The 17067-nt window shown below is 39.7% G+C and overlaps 1 protein-coding gene across 2 annotated transcripts in view; it reads right to left on the reverse strand.

The window, feature by feature from the left end:
- Positions 1–17067, reverse strand: part of ARHGAP15 (Rho GTPase activating protein 15) — a 487468-nt gene that overhangs the window by 224126 nt on the left and 246275 nt on the right. For both annotated transcript variants that reach the window (XM_063116582.1, XM_063116583.1), the window contains exons 7-8: positions 7773–7871; positions 5038–5164 (exon numbers count right to left, since the gene is read on the reverse strand). In XM_063116582.1, coding sequence (XP_062972652.1) covers positions 5038–5164; positions 7773–7871 — 226 coding nt within the window. The remainder of the gene's footprint in view (positions 1–5037; positions 5165–7772; positions 7872–17067) is intronic.

The raw sequence follows: 17067 nt of genomic DNA on the forward strand, positions 1-17067 counted from the left end.
GCAGCAAAAGTGATAGGATTAAGTACCTTCCTCTCCCTCCCTACCCCACCCTCACACCACCCACACCTCTCTGGCTGTTTCTACACCTGCCTTTCCCCCCGGGCATCCAAATGACACACAGCGAATCCTGGGTGCAGGCAGGGACAATCCCTTCATTTTCCTGGGATAATCCTTAGGTGTAAAAAGGGCCTCTGGCTGCACTCCCATTTCCAATGCTAGCCTCCAAGGCTGCTTTTGAGTGATAAACAAAAACTCTTAGAAATATACAAGTGCAGATAATATGTGGTGTGGTCCCAATTGTAAAGACACTTTTAGATGGTGTCCACGATCCAGAAAACTGCAAATATTTGCAGCTTACACTGTCAGTTATGACAATGTAAGGACCCATGCTCACATGGGATGTGAACAGATCTGCAGCAGATAATGAAATCCCACTGCTCTTGTATCCTAAAGAGTGCTGGTTTGTGGAGAATGCCGAAACAGCCTGCATTCTTTGACAGCCATCAATGAAAATCCTGGATCTTAGTAGTTTGCTGTACCAGAGCCCATTACATTTAAAAGAATGAACCCCAAGGGGTTGGATGGGGAGGGATGTATTGTGCAAACTGCATTTCTTGCCTAAAATCACAATCTTCCTTAGCATTTCAATTTCCTGATTTGTTTCAGTTTAAATGTGACATAAATATTATCATTATTTTAAAAAACACATACATTTAATTCTTAAGTTTGCAGACAGTAGTCAAGAACGCGCATATTTCAATTTTTAAAACACCTTTCGAAATGCCCTTATTGCAGATACTGCACGTACCGTCTTTGTGCTCTGCAGTCAAACTGGACAATGGAACGACCACCTGTTAACTGCTAACAACATGTCATTACCAGTTCTCATGCCTTTTTAAAGCAATTTTGGCTCTGGCTGCCGATAATTCTGGCGACGATACTGGTGTGAACATTAAGGGCATAGAAAGCCAAAGGCAGAAAACTGACAATACAGTTTGTGCTTTGACTACTAATAAGTAAGCGGATGCTAACATTTTTCTAATTCCACATAATTACTGACTCTCAAGGGGCCAAAAGAAAATTCCAAATACATATTTTTAAGGCAACCCGATCTACAGTATTTAAACATATACAAAGCTTAAATTAGCGCGATTTCATATTGGATCGTTTCTACTTTCAAAAACAAACTTAAAGCACGACAGGGGGCTCCTCGCAACTTTCTGTAGTTCAAGTGCTGGGTTGCCTGCTAACTTTATATCATTGGTGGGAACTTGATCTGTCTTCTAAATTGTTGCTGAAGAGATGTTAGAATTATGATGCCAAGAAGCATAAAAGACAACAACAAATGGTGAGACAGCTTAATGGCATTCTGCCCAAAAAATGGCATAGAGGTAGAGGCCCTTGGATTGTATCTGTTCACCATGAGCCATTTTTAACTAGGGTTGAACAAAGCAATGATAAAGGGAGCTTTACCAAAGCTGAAAAGGAGTGAGGTGCACATCCTGACAGAAACGAGTAGAGTAATTTCTGAATGCTACAGTAATAAAAACTTTCAGTATTATTTCTAGATGGATGGATTACTGAGATATTGCGTGCACTGTCCAAGGGAGGTTAAATAGTTTCTCTACTCGTTTCTGTCAGGGGCCAGGTCTACACCAAGCAGGATATAACACTTTGAAAACTGTAAATGGAATGTGTCGTGGGCCCAAACAGTTGTCAAATCTATTATAAACCATTATAAAGCAGTAGGATAGAACTTGCCCAAATGTACACCTCACTCCTTTTCAGCTTTGGTAAAGCTCCCTTTATCATTGCTTTGTTCAGCTCTTTCTAACTAAGCTACCTATTCTCTTAGGTATAGCTAACAGGGACCTCCATGTTCTAGAGGTAGTATACTTTTGAAAGGCAGGGACACAATTCAGAAAAGCTGTTGTCTTCATATCTTACTATTTATTTATTTATTTGTTACATTTATATCCCATCATTTCTTCCAAGGAGGCCAAGGCAGTACATATTCCTTCCCTTCCTCTCCATTTTATCCTCACAACACACATGGTGAAATTTATGGCTGAGTGAGAACTTGAAAATGGCTCTCCCCGAGTTCCAATCCAACTCTCTAACTGCTGCACCACACTAGCTACTAATAATTATAAACTCCATAGTAGCATCTTGTTAGACATTCTGGCAACAAAATATTGGATGGGTCTTTGGTTAATCCAGAAGAGCTCTGCTAATGATACTATACTGAACTAAAGTGCCAGTCCTGCAATATCTTGAGACTATTTGCTCCCAAATTTACTTCCCATTGAATTTGCTCCAGGGAGTCAACTGAGATTTCCTCACAGGTGAGAGTTTACACAGATGAAAGTTATATTAAAAATCAGCTAGCTTCCCTTGTCATCATGATTTCAAATGTTTCTGTGTAGCAAACTGAGTGGCTACTACTGCTTCTAAAATACATCCATGTAAATGTAATACTATCTGGACCTGTTAAAATGACACCTTAAGCCATGGTTAGGACACTAACCCTTTTGCAGCAAATGCTTAGTGAGCATGTTTAATCCATGGTTATTCAGCCACCATGGTTAGGAATGGTTCACACAACAAGGTAAGTCATGGTTCACACGACACACTAAGTCAATAACCACCATGGCTTAGTGTGTTGTCTGAACAGAGTCAATGTGTACATTTAAGAACATAACAAGATTCTTGCTGGATCAGGCCAAGTATCCAGCTACTCCACTATCCTGTTTCCCACAATGGAGGACAACTACAGCTGTTGAAAAAGAAAAAAAAATCAGCTGGGCACCGAAAGGCATATAATTTAAGAGCTTTTAGGCATTCTTTTTTCCCCTCTTGCAATGGCTTCTGACAGCTAGTGGGGAAGAGGTGTTGTATAGTACTCACTTCACCCTGAGGATAAAATCCAAGAACCTAAATTTCTTCTCCAGACTATTAAAAAAAAGTGGCACCCAACAAAGAGGAGTCAAACAGGAATGCCCTCCTCCCCATTATGTGCTTCAGTAACTGGTGTCCCTTAAGGAGGGAACCTAAACCATGGTCTTTCACTTGGTGGCCATCTTCTTTTTCAGCAAGGACATGGTTTCCCCAAGCCGTGCATATCTTTTTGCACCTATTAGGGTGGAGACTGCTTTGACCCACTTCAGATTGGAGGAGGCCAATAACATTGGATTTGCTTTCTAAGTTATCTTGTCTGGTGGGCACAGAATACTGGTCCAAATTTGAGGCCACTTTATCCAGGGTGGTCTTTTCTCTAGCCATTTTTGGTGGGTGAACTCAATGTCTCATTCTAATCAGAGGGCTGGACATGTGCCCTGGATGTCTGGGATATTTCTCTATCATCTGAACAGGGTAGGGAACATGTGTTTTTTTGGGGGGGAATTGTCAATCACTGGGCCCTCCACAGGCTGGATAACATCAGTGGGCATGATTATAAACAAGGCTATGAGTCATGTTGCAGTTACTCAATGGGGACATGTGATACAGCCCAGATATCTCTTTTATTTCTAGACTTGGCAATGTCCATTTTTCTGAGGTTGACAATGGTGGCTAAGTGATGTTCATACTGATATGACAAATCAGTTGCAGCTGCATTAGGTTTGGTGGTGAGTTGGGTGAACTCAGTCATCCAACCCTTGCGGTGTTGAAGACATTGGGCTGGATCTATTAGTAGGTGTTAGGGGGGTTGAGCTCTCCACTCCCAACTCGGCAATCCACATAACGAATTTTGAGGTGTACCTTCAAGGCCCCAGCTCAGCTTGAGGGCTAGCTAGGGCATACTGGCAATTGTAGGCCTTTTTTTCCTTTTTCTGTATAAACATGCTTAGGAATGTGCCCTAAATGACTTTATAAGGGAATAAAACAAATTCACGGAGAAGGCTATCAATGGCTAGTAGTAGTAGTAGTAGTAGTAGTAATAATAATAATAATAATAATAATAATAATAATAATAATATATTTATTTATTTCTTACCTGCCTCTCCCTTTGGATCGAGGCGGGGAACAAAATTAGAACAGGAAATACATCTTAAAAATTCATGATTTAACATTGATCTGGATAGGCCTGCCGGAAAAGGCTAATGTTTAAAGCTGCCTTAAAATCACACAGAGAGTTAATTTTACAAATCTCCTCTGGCAGGCCATTCCACAATCTGGGGGTGACAGAAGAAAAGGTCCTCTGGGAAACTGATGTCAGACTAGTTTTAGCTGACTGAAGTAAGTTCACCCCAGAGGACCTGAGTGTGCGGGGTGGACTATATGGGAGAAAGCGATCCCGCAGGTAACCTGGACCCAAACTATTTAGGTCTTTAAAGGTAATGACCAACACTTTGTACTTTGCCCGGAAAGTAATTGGCAGCCAGTGGAGTGATTTTAATGTTGGGGTAATATGCTCACCCCTAGAGCATATGTTGATGGCTGTATACTACCTCCAGGATCAGAAGCACCATGCCTTTGAATACCAAACATTGGGAACAACAGCGGGATAGGGCTATTGCCTTCATGTGACTTGTGGGCTTCCCACAGGCATTTGGTTGGCCACTGTGGGAAACAGGATGCTAGACTAGATAGACCTTTGATCTGATCCAGCTGGGATCATCTTATGTTCACATTGGTTATCCAAAACCCTTTGCTATCCAAATTCATTTTATGAGCTGGTTCAGCCAGCTTATGTATGTAGATAAATACGTCTGACTTCCCTGTTCGTGTAGGAGAAGCCACAAATTCATGCAAGTCATGTCCCCACAACATTACACTTTTCATGCATGTAGACCTCTTGCATAAGCAATTATTTGCGCACCAAGGCCAGTTGATATATCATCTGTCTGAACCAGTTTTAAGTTTCTCTCCTGGTTCCATGTTAATATACTATATGAAAAAGTACTCTCATTTATCCCTTTGTCTTCTTAGGCAAATGTTTTGGATGTCCTCCAAATCACTCAGATAGCTGCCTGAATCACATTACGACAATCATGCTATGACTTAATATTTCTTTAAATATACATAACAGGAACTTACTTAAAGATCTTCTGTTTTCTGGCTTCAGTTCCTTAGAATCAGCATCAAAGCTGCTCAGCAATTCAGAACTGGAAGATCTTGTAATTTTGACCTCATTCTTCCTTGACATGTTACTCTTCTCTTTGGGCTAGAAGAGAAAAATGAATAATAAAATATATAAAATAGTATGCTTTAATATATATAAATAGTATGCTTAAAAAAAACTATTTGATGCAAACTACTCAAAGGCAACAGAGACCTAGAAAACTAGTATAGGGTTATCCCACTTGACAAAAAATTAATAAATAATAAGTTTAGAGAAGCATGATACAAAATATATTCAACGCAATGCTACTAAAATATAATAAAACTAGAATGTAATTCTTCAAATAAAAATAAGAAATGGGAATGCATTGGAGACCTATATATTAAGCACACTTATCTGAAAATACTAATCAATAAGGACTTTTATGAAGTCAATAGATTTAAGACCCAACTCATAATATCTATGGGGCACAATCCAGCAACACTGAGCACTTTAAAATCCAATTTCAGTTGAAAGCTTTAGTGTATTTTTAAACATCTTCCTCTGGAGTAGAGTTAATGGAAATTAAAAGAGCTTAACTTTAGCTGAATTCGTTAGCTGAATATTTTCTGCCTGCTGTGAAATTATTTTCTTGCTTCATTTATTTTTCTAGATATTTGAATTTATTACAGAACTAAGACTCCAAGCCCATGTACACTTACCTTTGAGTAAGCTCCATTCGATACAGCAGGAATTACTTCCAAGAGAGCAAGAGCTATACATTAATTTACTGTCTCAATTACGTGTATTTATTATTATTATTTTTAAAAAAGGTTATTAAGTATGCTGAGCTTGGAAACACAGGGATTTAGATTTGGTCACAGTTGCTCATGTGCCTATGTACAGTATGATTGAGAGCAAGAATACATTTATTTCATGTTTATCGTGCCCTTCCTCTGAAGAGCTTATGACAGCATAGTTCACTACAACCTGTGGAGCAGGTTAAGGTGAGAGAGATTGACTGACCCAAGGCCATCCAGTGAGAAATCTGAACTCCCCAGCTGTAAGCTGATATTCCAGCCATTACACCATACTGATGTATATAAGAACAGGGGCCTGTCTTCATGGAACTGCTTCGCCATTCCTTCCCCCTGAAACCCCATGGTATCACTGCTGCAGGGTGGGGGTGGGAAAACCCCACGCCAGGAGGAAGTGCAGGGTTTCCGGGTGGACATCCAGGCACTAGAACCTGCCCCCAGACCTCTTCCTGGCTTCCAGAGATCAATGACCGGTCACCATCTGGCCAGGAACTTCCCCAGATCAAGGTCACATGACAGAAGGGCTGTGGTGACCTTGTTTCTTTGGGAAAAGTTGGGGTACGTCCCCAACTTTTCCAACACACAGCTTTGGGGAAAGGCCTTGTGGTGGATGCAAATTGGCAGCTGCATTGTATAACTGACACAGTGCAGATTCACAGCCACCACGGAGTTTAGAAGGCATTTAGACATTCCCCCCCACCAAAGATGCAAACTTTCATTCTGCGCCTTAGATCAATTTACATGTCGACATCTCTTCCATTCATTATTATGATGAAGGGGCAAGGAAGATTTCTGTGTGCCATGAAATACATGCATGCATTTGCTTATTCCATGTCAATGAATGAGGAAGTTCTAAGTATGCACTGAAGGGCAGATGGAAGTAATTCAAATAAGGTTAGGCGAGCTTATGTCCTACTGAACGGTCCCATTAGCTGACATACTGGCAGCTTAAACTTACTTAAAGCACAATCCTATTCAGAAGTAACCGCCATTAAGTTCAATGGAACTTACTCCCAGGTAAGTGTGTATACGATTGAACTCTTAAGTTATTAAGTGCTTAGATTGTCCTCTAAGATTGCAGGGGGTGTTGTTTAAAGGTCTTTGAATATTAGCATCGTGTAACACTACAGTTCTTTCCATTTCAAAGTGCTTTACAATTCTTATCTTACTGAATTGTCTCTCCGTGCTTTAAAAGAACTGAATAGACATTAAAATGCCACCAAACCAGTCTCTGTAAGGTCTAATTAAAATGCAGCAAACGATGGTGACTCTTCTCAAACTAAAAAGGATATATACCCTGCACAAAATAGTTCTAGCATAATTAGGAAAGAAGAAATGTGAAATGTATACTAAGTGTGGTGAAAAGCGAACAGGAAAAAAAATGTAAACAGAAATTGGGAGAGGGAGCAATTAAAATGGTTGTCAAAAAATACAGCCCTAAATACCAGTGAGAAAGAGAGAAATAATCAGATACAAAAGAATATTTGCTAATATAATTCTAGTAAATTAATAATAAAAGACTCATATGTATTAATAGTCATGCAATAAATAAATAAATAAATAAATAGTCATACTGAAGATTATATTGTATACTGTAGACAGCATTAAAGTAAAAATTCATTGGTTATTAAGTGCTTGCGTGCTTTTACAATCCACAGTAAACCAGTGTTGTCATTATTTCATAGCAATAAATGCATTATTCTCTTTTAGGATAGTATCAAACAAAATTTTAGTCCAGCAACCCAGTTTTACAATTTAAAAAGTAGGTGCACACACACTTTATGTATTGATTAAGGGAGAGGGCTGACTTATTAACTTTGCTTACTTTCTTCTCTAAAACCTGCATAGATGTGCAAGCGCATGAAGTTTCAATGCCAGTATACTAATTAATAAAGGCTAAAACAATTACGTACCAATCTGTCAATTGCATTTTTGATAGCATGGAACCACCCCATTATGATGAAGTCAATATCTGATTGAAGAAGGACCTCATTTCCTGATACCGTTGTGATCTAAATGACAATGGAAAAATTACAGTTAAGCAAACAGTACGGTATGTATTTTTACTTTGATGTAATTCATTTGGAACACATCTTCCATAATTTGACTTTTTAAATACCATTCTTTCCTTAACAGAAAAATAAAATTAAAAGGTGTTCTCTAGCTTTTCTTTAGTTAAAATTCAGGAAATATAGACACACAAAGACACTTTGAAAATATATCCAAGCAGTAGAAGGCAACATTTGTGTTTTTTAAAAAACTTTTTGTTTCAGGAATGATTCCATGACTTGCCAGCGTAAGGCTATCTGTCAGTCCATAGACTGGGTATGCCACTATTAAATGTGCTGAAACATTTCTTTTAGAATAAGTTGCCTTTGGGATTAACATAGTTATGGATTTTAACCTAAAGCAAAAGTTCTAGGTGAATTTAGAAGTTCCTGCTCAGAACATTCAACATAATTTTATGGGATTTTTTTAATTCTCTAGACCTTTCGTTATACTAGAGACATTTGTCTTGAAGGATTTCCTTAGGTGAAAGTTGGTGACAACCTTAATACCAACTTAAGGCCATATTCTATTTAGCACCCAAAGAAAACCTATATGGAGATTGTTTCTAAAGGTGTCATTTGGGTGTCATTTGCTTCTCACCAGTGGTGGATTTCCCATAAGAAGTCCAGGCCCAAGAATCTCTCTACACACATTTTTAATACTATAGCTTCTATCCCACTTTTCTATTCCAATGGATATTTTCAGAGTGGCTAACAAGACACACTAAATAAAAAACCACACGACTATAATCTACTGCAATCATTAAAATTCCTAAGGAAAATATCCAATTAACTCCTCCTGCTAAACAAATGAAGAGGAGGCAGGGCAGTTCCATCTCCCTACTACAGCCTCCCACATACTTTCAAAATCTGCTCCGGAGAGTCAGACCCTCTGGAGCCGATTTGTGGGGTGAGCTGCAGGGGAGAGGAGAGGTGGGGAAAGTCCCATTGAGCGAGTGGACATCCATTCAAGTTACAGAGGATTTCACCCTAAGTAAACAATAAACAAGCCTCCAGACTAAAAACAGCATAAAAAGAATACACAGAGTCAGAGCTAGAAAATAATAACTTAAACAGCAGCAGAAGCAAAGACTTGTCAAAAACGAAAAATCTTCAAATATCAGAAGAACACAAATAGAGGACAACAGGTAAAACTACTAAAATCTGGGGTTGCCACTGAATTTTGTTCAAAAAGAAAGTTTGAAGCAAATCTGGAGGTTTTTCCATTGAAGAGAAACACCTTAGGGAATTTTAAAGATTTACATTTCTCCAGGGCAGGCAATGGCAGAACTGCATCCTGTGCAGGAACGGAGGGAAGTAGATGTCAGTAGATGCCAGCAGCTCAATCCAAGACATGCTGGGATGTCAAGTTGTTAAAGAGATCTCGTGAGATTGCCCACTTGGCTGCATATGACCCCCGAGATCTGTGAAACATCTACACCTCCCAGTATTCCTTTGGAGTTGCTGAAAGTTGTAGGCATGCTGGGAATTGTAGGCATCAGACCAGGATTTGTTTTGAATCATTTAAAAATAGTTAAACCACAGAAATTCTGTTTTTTGGTTTGGGGGTACATTGTACATGAAGGTTGTAGCTCATCAAGAAGTGGGTAAACATTCCGGACATACAAATGCACACACATACTTTTAGTTTTATAGGTAGAGACTATTATATATATAGGGATAAATACTGAATAATAATAATATTAATAATAATAACTACTGAACAATTTAGTTACGTTATTATTAGAATCAATTAGGGATGTACAGATTTTGTTAAATCCATCCCGGCTGTGTTTCACATATTGTCAAGCACCTTTCATTCCATCATCCACTCATTGATGGAATCGGGTTCCCCCCCCCTCCGAATTGTGTTTTACCTGCGCTAAATGCAGCTCTCGGCTTACCTGGAGAGGAAGGTTGTGGTGGTGGGTGGTCCCAAGGGGGAGGCGGGGATAGAGTAGCTGACCTGAGGCAATGGCACTAAGTGTGTCCACTTTAGCATTAATGTGAATTAGCACAAGTAGAACAAAATTCTGGTTTAAAAAATGACAATAATGTGAGTTGGTGCAAATCCCTTTCCCAAAGTAAAAAAAAACTGGTAGCAAGTCCACAAATGCCATCTGAGGCCATGTCTAGACCTCCTGGTGTTCCAGGAGGGAGGGGAGAGAATCTTGAAATTTTATGATAGTGAGATCCTCCCCCTCAGTCCACATACGGGGCGTGACGTCCCGGAAGGAAGAGAACATTGCGCCCACCATTTTGGGTTTTGTTTTAATTGAAAAAGAGCGCACAAGCACTCCAGTGATCCAGGTAGTTTTTTTAAAAAAACCCGCTCCCCCTCCCACCCCCAATGGGCATGGAGCTCCTGAGGAGCTCTGTGCCCAATGCCCAGTTCCCAGCTCCTCATGTTTACTCGCAAGGAGCCGGGGGGAAACGGGACAGCTGCCCACACATCCTGAGGCCATGGGAAAAGTCATTTTTAAAGCCATCCCGGGGAAAGGGAGGAATCATCCCCCCCTGCCCCCGGGATCCCCTGTGCTTCATGTGGACACAAGGGGATGATCCTGGGGATAATCTATCGTGTAGACATGCCCTGACTCTGAAAAAGCCAGTCCACTGCAGAATACACAAGTTGAATTCATAGAATTCCAAACTCATTTGAATCCATTGTGGATTTCTCAAACTTCCCTAGAATCAATGGTGTCCTTCACTAACAATGGCATGACAAATTTAAACCTTAGCTTTTAAACTGCACTTCTTTGGTTGATCCCTACAATTATTCTGTATTTCTAGATTTGACTCTAACACAATCAAATAACATTAGGGTACCAAATTAATAATCGGGAAGGTCTTTTCCCACTTTCCCCAATTTGATCCAATAGGGGATGGAGCAATTTATAATTATGACTTTTACAGGTTTAGAGGGTAGGGAAGTAGGAATACTAGAGAGTGCTGTATACTCAGTTCCTCATGCGAAAAGCCATCTACCTTTGCAATCCTGTAGCTTTTTAACCTGTGAAATTATCCCCATTAAGCTCTACATAATGTTTGAAAATTCAAACTAGCCTATTTTTAAAAGGGACTGCAGAGTCTTAGAATAGGTCTCAGTATCTCTGCCTCAATAAACTTAAAAAAGCCAGGCAGGTCAGAGAAAAAGGATTGCAGTACAGATTACAATTGCTACAGGGATGTTGCCTAAAATCTCCTTCTCGTGACAGATGGATCCCATCCCTGCCATAATGTCTAGAATTATTTACTGCATGGCGATTCACAATGTGATAGGAATTATCAATGTGATCAATCTTCTTGACATTGTGGCCAAGATTGGGCTCACTCGCCATGGGGAGGCCATTTTGCTGGCATCCGTGGGAAGCCTAAGGTACTCTGGAGCAAACTCTTGTAAATTCACAATTGTTCTAAAACTCTTCACCAAGTATACTTTCATTCCAGGTGTTTTGATCCTAAGGGTATGTTTCAATGCAATGCTTTACATTTACAGATTTGGTCTGTAAAGGGAATTCAGATGTTTCTGTCAGCAAGCTCATTTTTAATCAATTATGAATCCATTTTCTCTTCTACCTGTCATCTCTCTTGCCAAGTGTCAGAACAATCTAAAGCTTTATTGATTGTTCCCAACCCTCCTCATCTTGAGAAAACCTTCCAGACAATGGTCCCAGAGTAAGCAATAACTACAACTTAAAATAGAACACATTACAGCATTTAAGATGCTGACGGCACCAAGTCTGGAGGTGATTCTATATGAAAAGTTTCCTGTGCTTCCTTCCCACTGCCATTATTATTTCGGAATCTCCACTGCCCATGATTGACGAGTAACTAAGAGACTAGGGTTGCAATCATAGGCACACGTACCTTGGAGGATGTCCTACTGCATATAGTGGGGCTTATTTCTGAGTAAGCATTCACAGGATCAGCCTATAAGGATCTTCAGAATAATTAATTGTGCTTTGCAAGGGGAAAAAAATACACAAGGAATATTTAGAATTCCGCCCATTATATTTCGAGGCAAGAAATAGTCACCTCACCCTGCTCAATAATGTTAATTTCAAAAATAATTTCCTGTGTAAATCTTAAAACAGCTGTTCACTGTGACAGGTGTTCACATGTATATTTCAGGAGCTAAATATCTGAGTGCTTGTGACCTAAATAAGAGGATTCCATTATATTCTATGCACCTGAGAAGTATGGATATAGTTCTTATAGTTCATGCTCTTAAATAAGAGACATATTTTAGGGATGTGGCAACTTTTGTGAGTGTTAATGTCACAGCAACCCTAGGAAGGTAACTAACTGATGGAGCCTATCTCTAACACTTTTCAAGTTTACAAATTTTCATTTTGGGTGGGTTTCAGATGTTTTATGTAAACACCACAAATGTATTAAAGCGCAACGAGAGACATGAATTAGACTAAACACAATGGTCAACCCAATCTAGTACATCTCTTCCAGTACAAACAAACCACCACTTAAATTATAATAAGAAATAATATTTTCAAAGTAAAAGCAACACACATAATTAGAGTGACTTTATTTTGAAGGCTTAAGAAGGAAGCAACATAGTTCACTCTTCCGTTGAGTAAATTTGAGCTTTATTAAAATACAAGTATTTCAGTATTGCATAAACATTTGTACCCTTATGATATGTAAAAGAGATACTTCAGTGCTAACAAGACCAAAGCAACATTCATTTTGAAAGTGTCTTTGTCTTAATGTGCTGTTTGTAATAATCATATATAATCGGTGATGTATGAATATATCAGCAAAAGTAGATCATAGAACAGGGAGAAGTGAATTCATTCAGAATACTCTGTTTCGAGACACAGTTCAAGTCCCTTTCTCTGTAATCTTCAGAGTTACTAGACAGTTTCAAGAAGACTGCTACTGCTCTCTACAGTTTAAATGCATCCACTTCTTAATTACAGTCAGTACAGTAATTGACTTTGTTCTGCTCTGTCCTAGACAGTCAGAGGAAAGCAGTTCCAAAGACTTTGGCTTGGTGAATTACTTTAAACTGTAGGTTTTCAAGCCACTTTTATATATTTTCTACTTAGAAGTCCTGATTAAAAGTTCTTGGAAGGAATTGTTAAAAAACATATTTGCATTTGCAACAATAACATTTTTAAGACCATTGGGGAAAGAGTTCATGGGGGGAAATGCCAGTTTTGGCTTGAACAATCCACCATTGCAGCCCTAAATAATGTAGAATTGTTTTTTTAAAAAGCAAGCATAAATGTCTCCACATTAAGGCAATTTTGAACATCTCCCTTATCAACCATGGATAAGAAAACACAAGGTCTAACAAATGTGAAAAGGAAATCTGCAAAAGTCTCCAGCAAATGCAGCTGCCTTCTATTTTGCTTTTATTCCCTTCTTAGTTAATATCTTAAAAAGAAAAGATACCTCCAATTTGATGCATTTCATTTTTCAAGGCATACACTCCCAAAAAACCACCCATATTTATAATGAAATGGTTTGTTTATTTATTTATTTAAGCTGCTTCTATACCGCTTGACATCTCAGGATCTCCAAGCAGTTTGCATAGAAACATGATGACGAGCTTGTCTTCTTGGTAGTAGACTGCTGAAAGCAATGAAAGGCTTGCAAACCCTCTGGCTTCAGTGGTTCTGAGTCAGGGCTCCCATATCCTCCTCCAGCCTCTGTCACCAAATCACTGTGTGTGTTGCGGAGTGGGGTGGGTGGGGAGTAAATTAACAGGGTGGATCCTGTACTATGCTTGTGCTTCCTGAGATACTCTTGAAATGTTGGCAAGAAGGTAGTGGTATCTATCTGATTATGTTTGTGTATCAGTCATATAAAGGCTGATCATGAGCTATTACCTAATTGTAAATTATATTCAAAACATCCCCCCAATTTAAACAGGCATCCTTGTCGGTATCACCCATTTTGTTAAGCTCCCCTTCTTCCCACTCCCAATGTGCAAGAGAGGGCAAAGTGGGAGATGGGGTAGGAAAACCACTGAATGTGTTGGAGAATGTACAATTGCACACAATATTGAAGCTGACCAGTGATAACTCTCTCTCACACACACACACACACTCTCAGCTGGCTTTCTGCATCCTCTTCCACTCTCCTTTTCTTATTTTAAAGCAGGAAACAAACAGTAACACAGCTAGAAGAGAAACACTTAAAGAAAAATATTAATCAGTATAAATCAGAGCATTGACTTCCTTATTTGTTTCACTGAAGTTCTAGCAGGTATTCTGCTTCTGCTCTCTCCCTTTTCTATTACCAGTGTGAAGAAGAGAACCAGGAACGCAATACCTCCAGTAGTAGAGGCAGTAAGCCTATATAAACCAGTTGCTGGGGAACATGGGTGGGAGGGTGCTGCTGCACCCATGTCCTGTTCATGGATTTCTGGTTGACAGCTGGTTGGCCACCATGTGAACGGAGTGCTAATCTAGATGGACCCTTTTTCTGATCCAGCATGGTTCTTCTTAATAATAGAAAACATAGAATGACCTGTAAGGCCATTAGCTTTGGAACTGACTTGTGACTTATTTCTCAGTCCATAAGAACTTTAGAAGGCCTATCTAGTCCAGTATCCTGCTTTCCATAGTAGCATTTGGAATCCCATAAGGATGACATGAAGGCAATAGTCCTCTCCTGCTGTTGTTTCATAGCATGTGGTATTTAGGCACCCTTTTCTGTGACACCGTCATCTCACCACAACTCTCAATAAGCAGCTCCTATGAAAACCTGGGCTACTTTTTTATTATTTCTGCAATGGTGAACAGGTGTTGGTATACTTTCTCTCCTAAGTCACTTCCCAGGAGGCTGGGGGCATCATCAGACAAACTTTTTATTGCACACTCATTACAGGACACTCACACATTTTCATAGGTCCTATTCACATTGTCGTCTGTGTTCTGCACGCCTTCCGCCTCTTTTAGCCTTCTTTGCGCAACAGAAAAAGACCCCGGTAAATCCGAAATATTGTTTAGATGGACTTGCCGCTATCTCCTGCTGTGTGCAGGAGAAGCAGTGCGATCAAAACGGCCCACAGAATGGGCCACGTGAACAGTAACGACGGTAAGCAAACATGATTTCCCCCTGCGTGATGATGCTCTGGAAAACTCTTGAGAGCTACTTTTCTTTGAGAGCCACTGTTGGCCTTTCATCAGCCTCTTCTGTGGAATGTGCTATAGGTACCAAATCCCACGGTGATTAAAATTCTGTGTACAGTGTTCTGTGATTCAAATGAATTATGCAAATGAAGCACATTTGCTTATTTTGTGTTATTTATCCTGCTTAATAACAGTGCAGAAAGAAGGCAATCTACTAAAGCATCTAAAGCCGTGTTCCTTACTGAAAATCCTGTTTAGGCCTCATTCTGGTTTCTCAGATTTTATATCACCAGGCATTATCCATATACCTTTAATTTGCTTTTGCAGCCTTAAGAGCTGAACATCTGCTTTAACCCCCACCCCTCCACCCATATTTCTCAGGATGCTGAATTATGCACCATTACTGATTTATGTACTTATAGGCCGATCTACACCAAGCAGGATATAACGCTTTTAAAATGTTATGAAAATGGTATATGTAATGTGTCCTGGGCCTAAACAGTTGTCATAACCATTATAAACTGTTATAAGCAGTAGTGTAGATCCTGCCTTTGTGGTGCTCTTCTGGAATAATGATAAACACACCAACCGGTCAAGGCAACCACAATAAAGATAGTGCAAATAAAACAACAACTTCAACTTGTCACTGTCCATTTCTCTTAGATAGTTTGCAGATCTAGTGATATGATTCCTCCAGTCTCAGTTTCACACCCAGGCTCCATCTATGGCACCTTTTCCCACATCAGCTCACCTTCAACTACAAAACCCCTAACTTTTCCCTCTTAAAAGAGACTAGAATAATAATCAGTGTTCTTACATGGTATAGTTACATGAACCACCAGTTGAAAACAAATACATGCAAAACTAAACACAGCAAGACATGTCCACACCCTTGGTGAAAAAGAAATACCATCTGATTTAAATAAAGTTTCAAGACATGTAGTTGCTTAATTGATTTGGCTTTGTGATTCCTTAGTCATTTAATTAATTTGGTTTGAATTACCTTTGAATTGAACTAAAATAATGGCAGGGATTGGCCATTTTTAAGAACATGTCCATAGTGTGTGTGTGTGTGTGTGTGTGTGTGGTTGTTGTTGTTGTTGGAAGTTCCAATAACTCAGTGTCTTGGGTATTTTTATGTTGAATAAATGGGCAGGGATGGAAGATATCCCATATTAGAAAAATATGTTTGTGTTGTACTATTGTAATGGGGTTAAGTCTAATATTCTGGAAATGTAAATAAACCAAAACAAATACATCCCTTTCAATTGCAGTCCTTCCCCCAGCCCATTTCAAAATTAGGCATGTGCTCCGCTCCTATTAGAAGCGCAGAAGCAGGAGCGAATTGGCCTGCTCCGCCTTGCCCAGAGGCGGAGTAGAAGCGGACCGCGGACCCCTAGAAGCAAGGCGAAGAGAAGCGCCCATTTTCGGAGCGCTTCTCTTTCCGCGGAGCACTCCGATAGCCATCTTGAAACATTTTGCCCATAGATAACTGGGTTGTTTTTGAAGCTATCGTTCTGAAAATTCTTGTGCTTAGACAGTCATGGATGGGGGTCATTTTGAGACTACTCTCACCTCTCTGTGTCGTGCGGGTCGCGTGCTATATTTTTTTAAAAAATCGGGTCAACGAACAGGGACAGCGCGGGTCAAACGGCGGTTTTCGCCCATAGGATTGCATTGCGGAAAAGAATCGGGGATAACTGGGTTGTTTTTTAAGCTATTGTTCTGAAAATTCTTGTGCTTAGACAGTTGTGGATGGGGGTCATTTTGAGACTTCTCTCACCTCTCTGCGTCATGCGGGTCACGCGCTAGAATTTTTTAAAAAGTAGGGTAAAGGCGGGAAAAAGATTACCTTTTCAATTGCTGAGGGGCAGAGTCAACTCCCGGTCATGATCACATGATCCCAAATTTGGAGGAGGGGATAGGCAAAACGGGTAACTTGGGATTCTGGGGAACTTCTCTTTCTTAGTCTGAACGGACTTTTCCCAGTGTTTTTTAAAACAGTAGCCCCACCAAATGCACAAACACAACCTGAAATCATATACTAAGCCAATAAT

This window comes from Elgaria multicarinata, chromosome 2 (genome assembly GCF_023053635.1).
Source record: "Elgaria multicarinata webbii isolate HBS135686 ecotype San Diego chromosome 2, rElgMul1.1.pri, whole genome shotgun sequence".
NCBI lineage: Eukaryota > Metazoa > Chordata > Lepidosauria > Squamata > Anguidae > Elgaria > Elgaria multicarinata.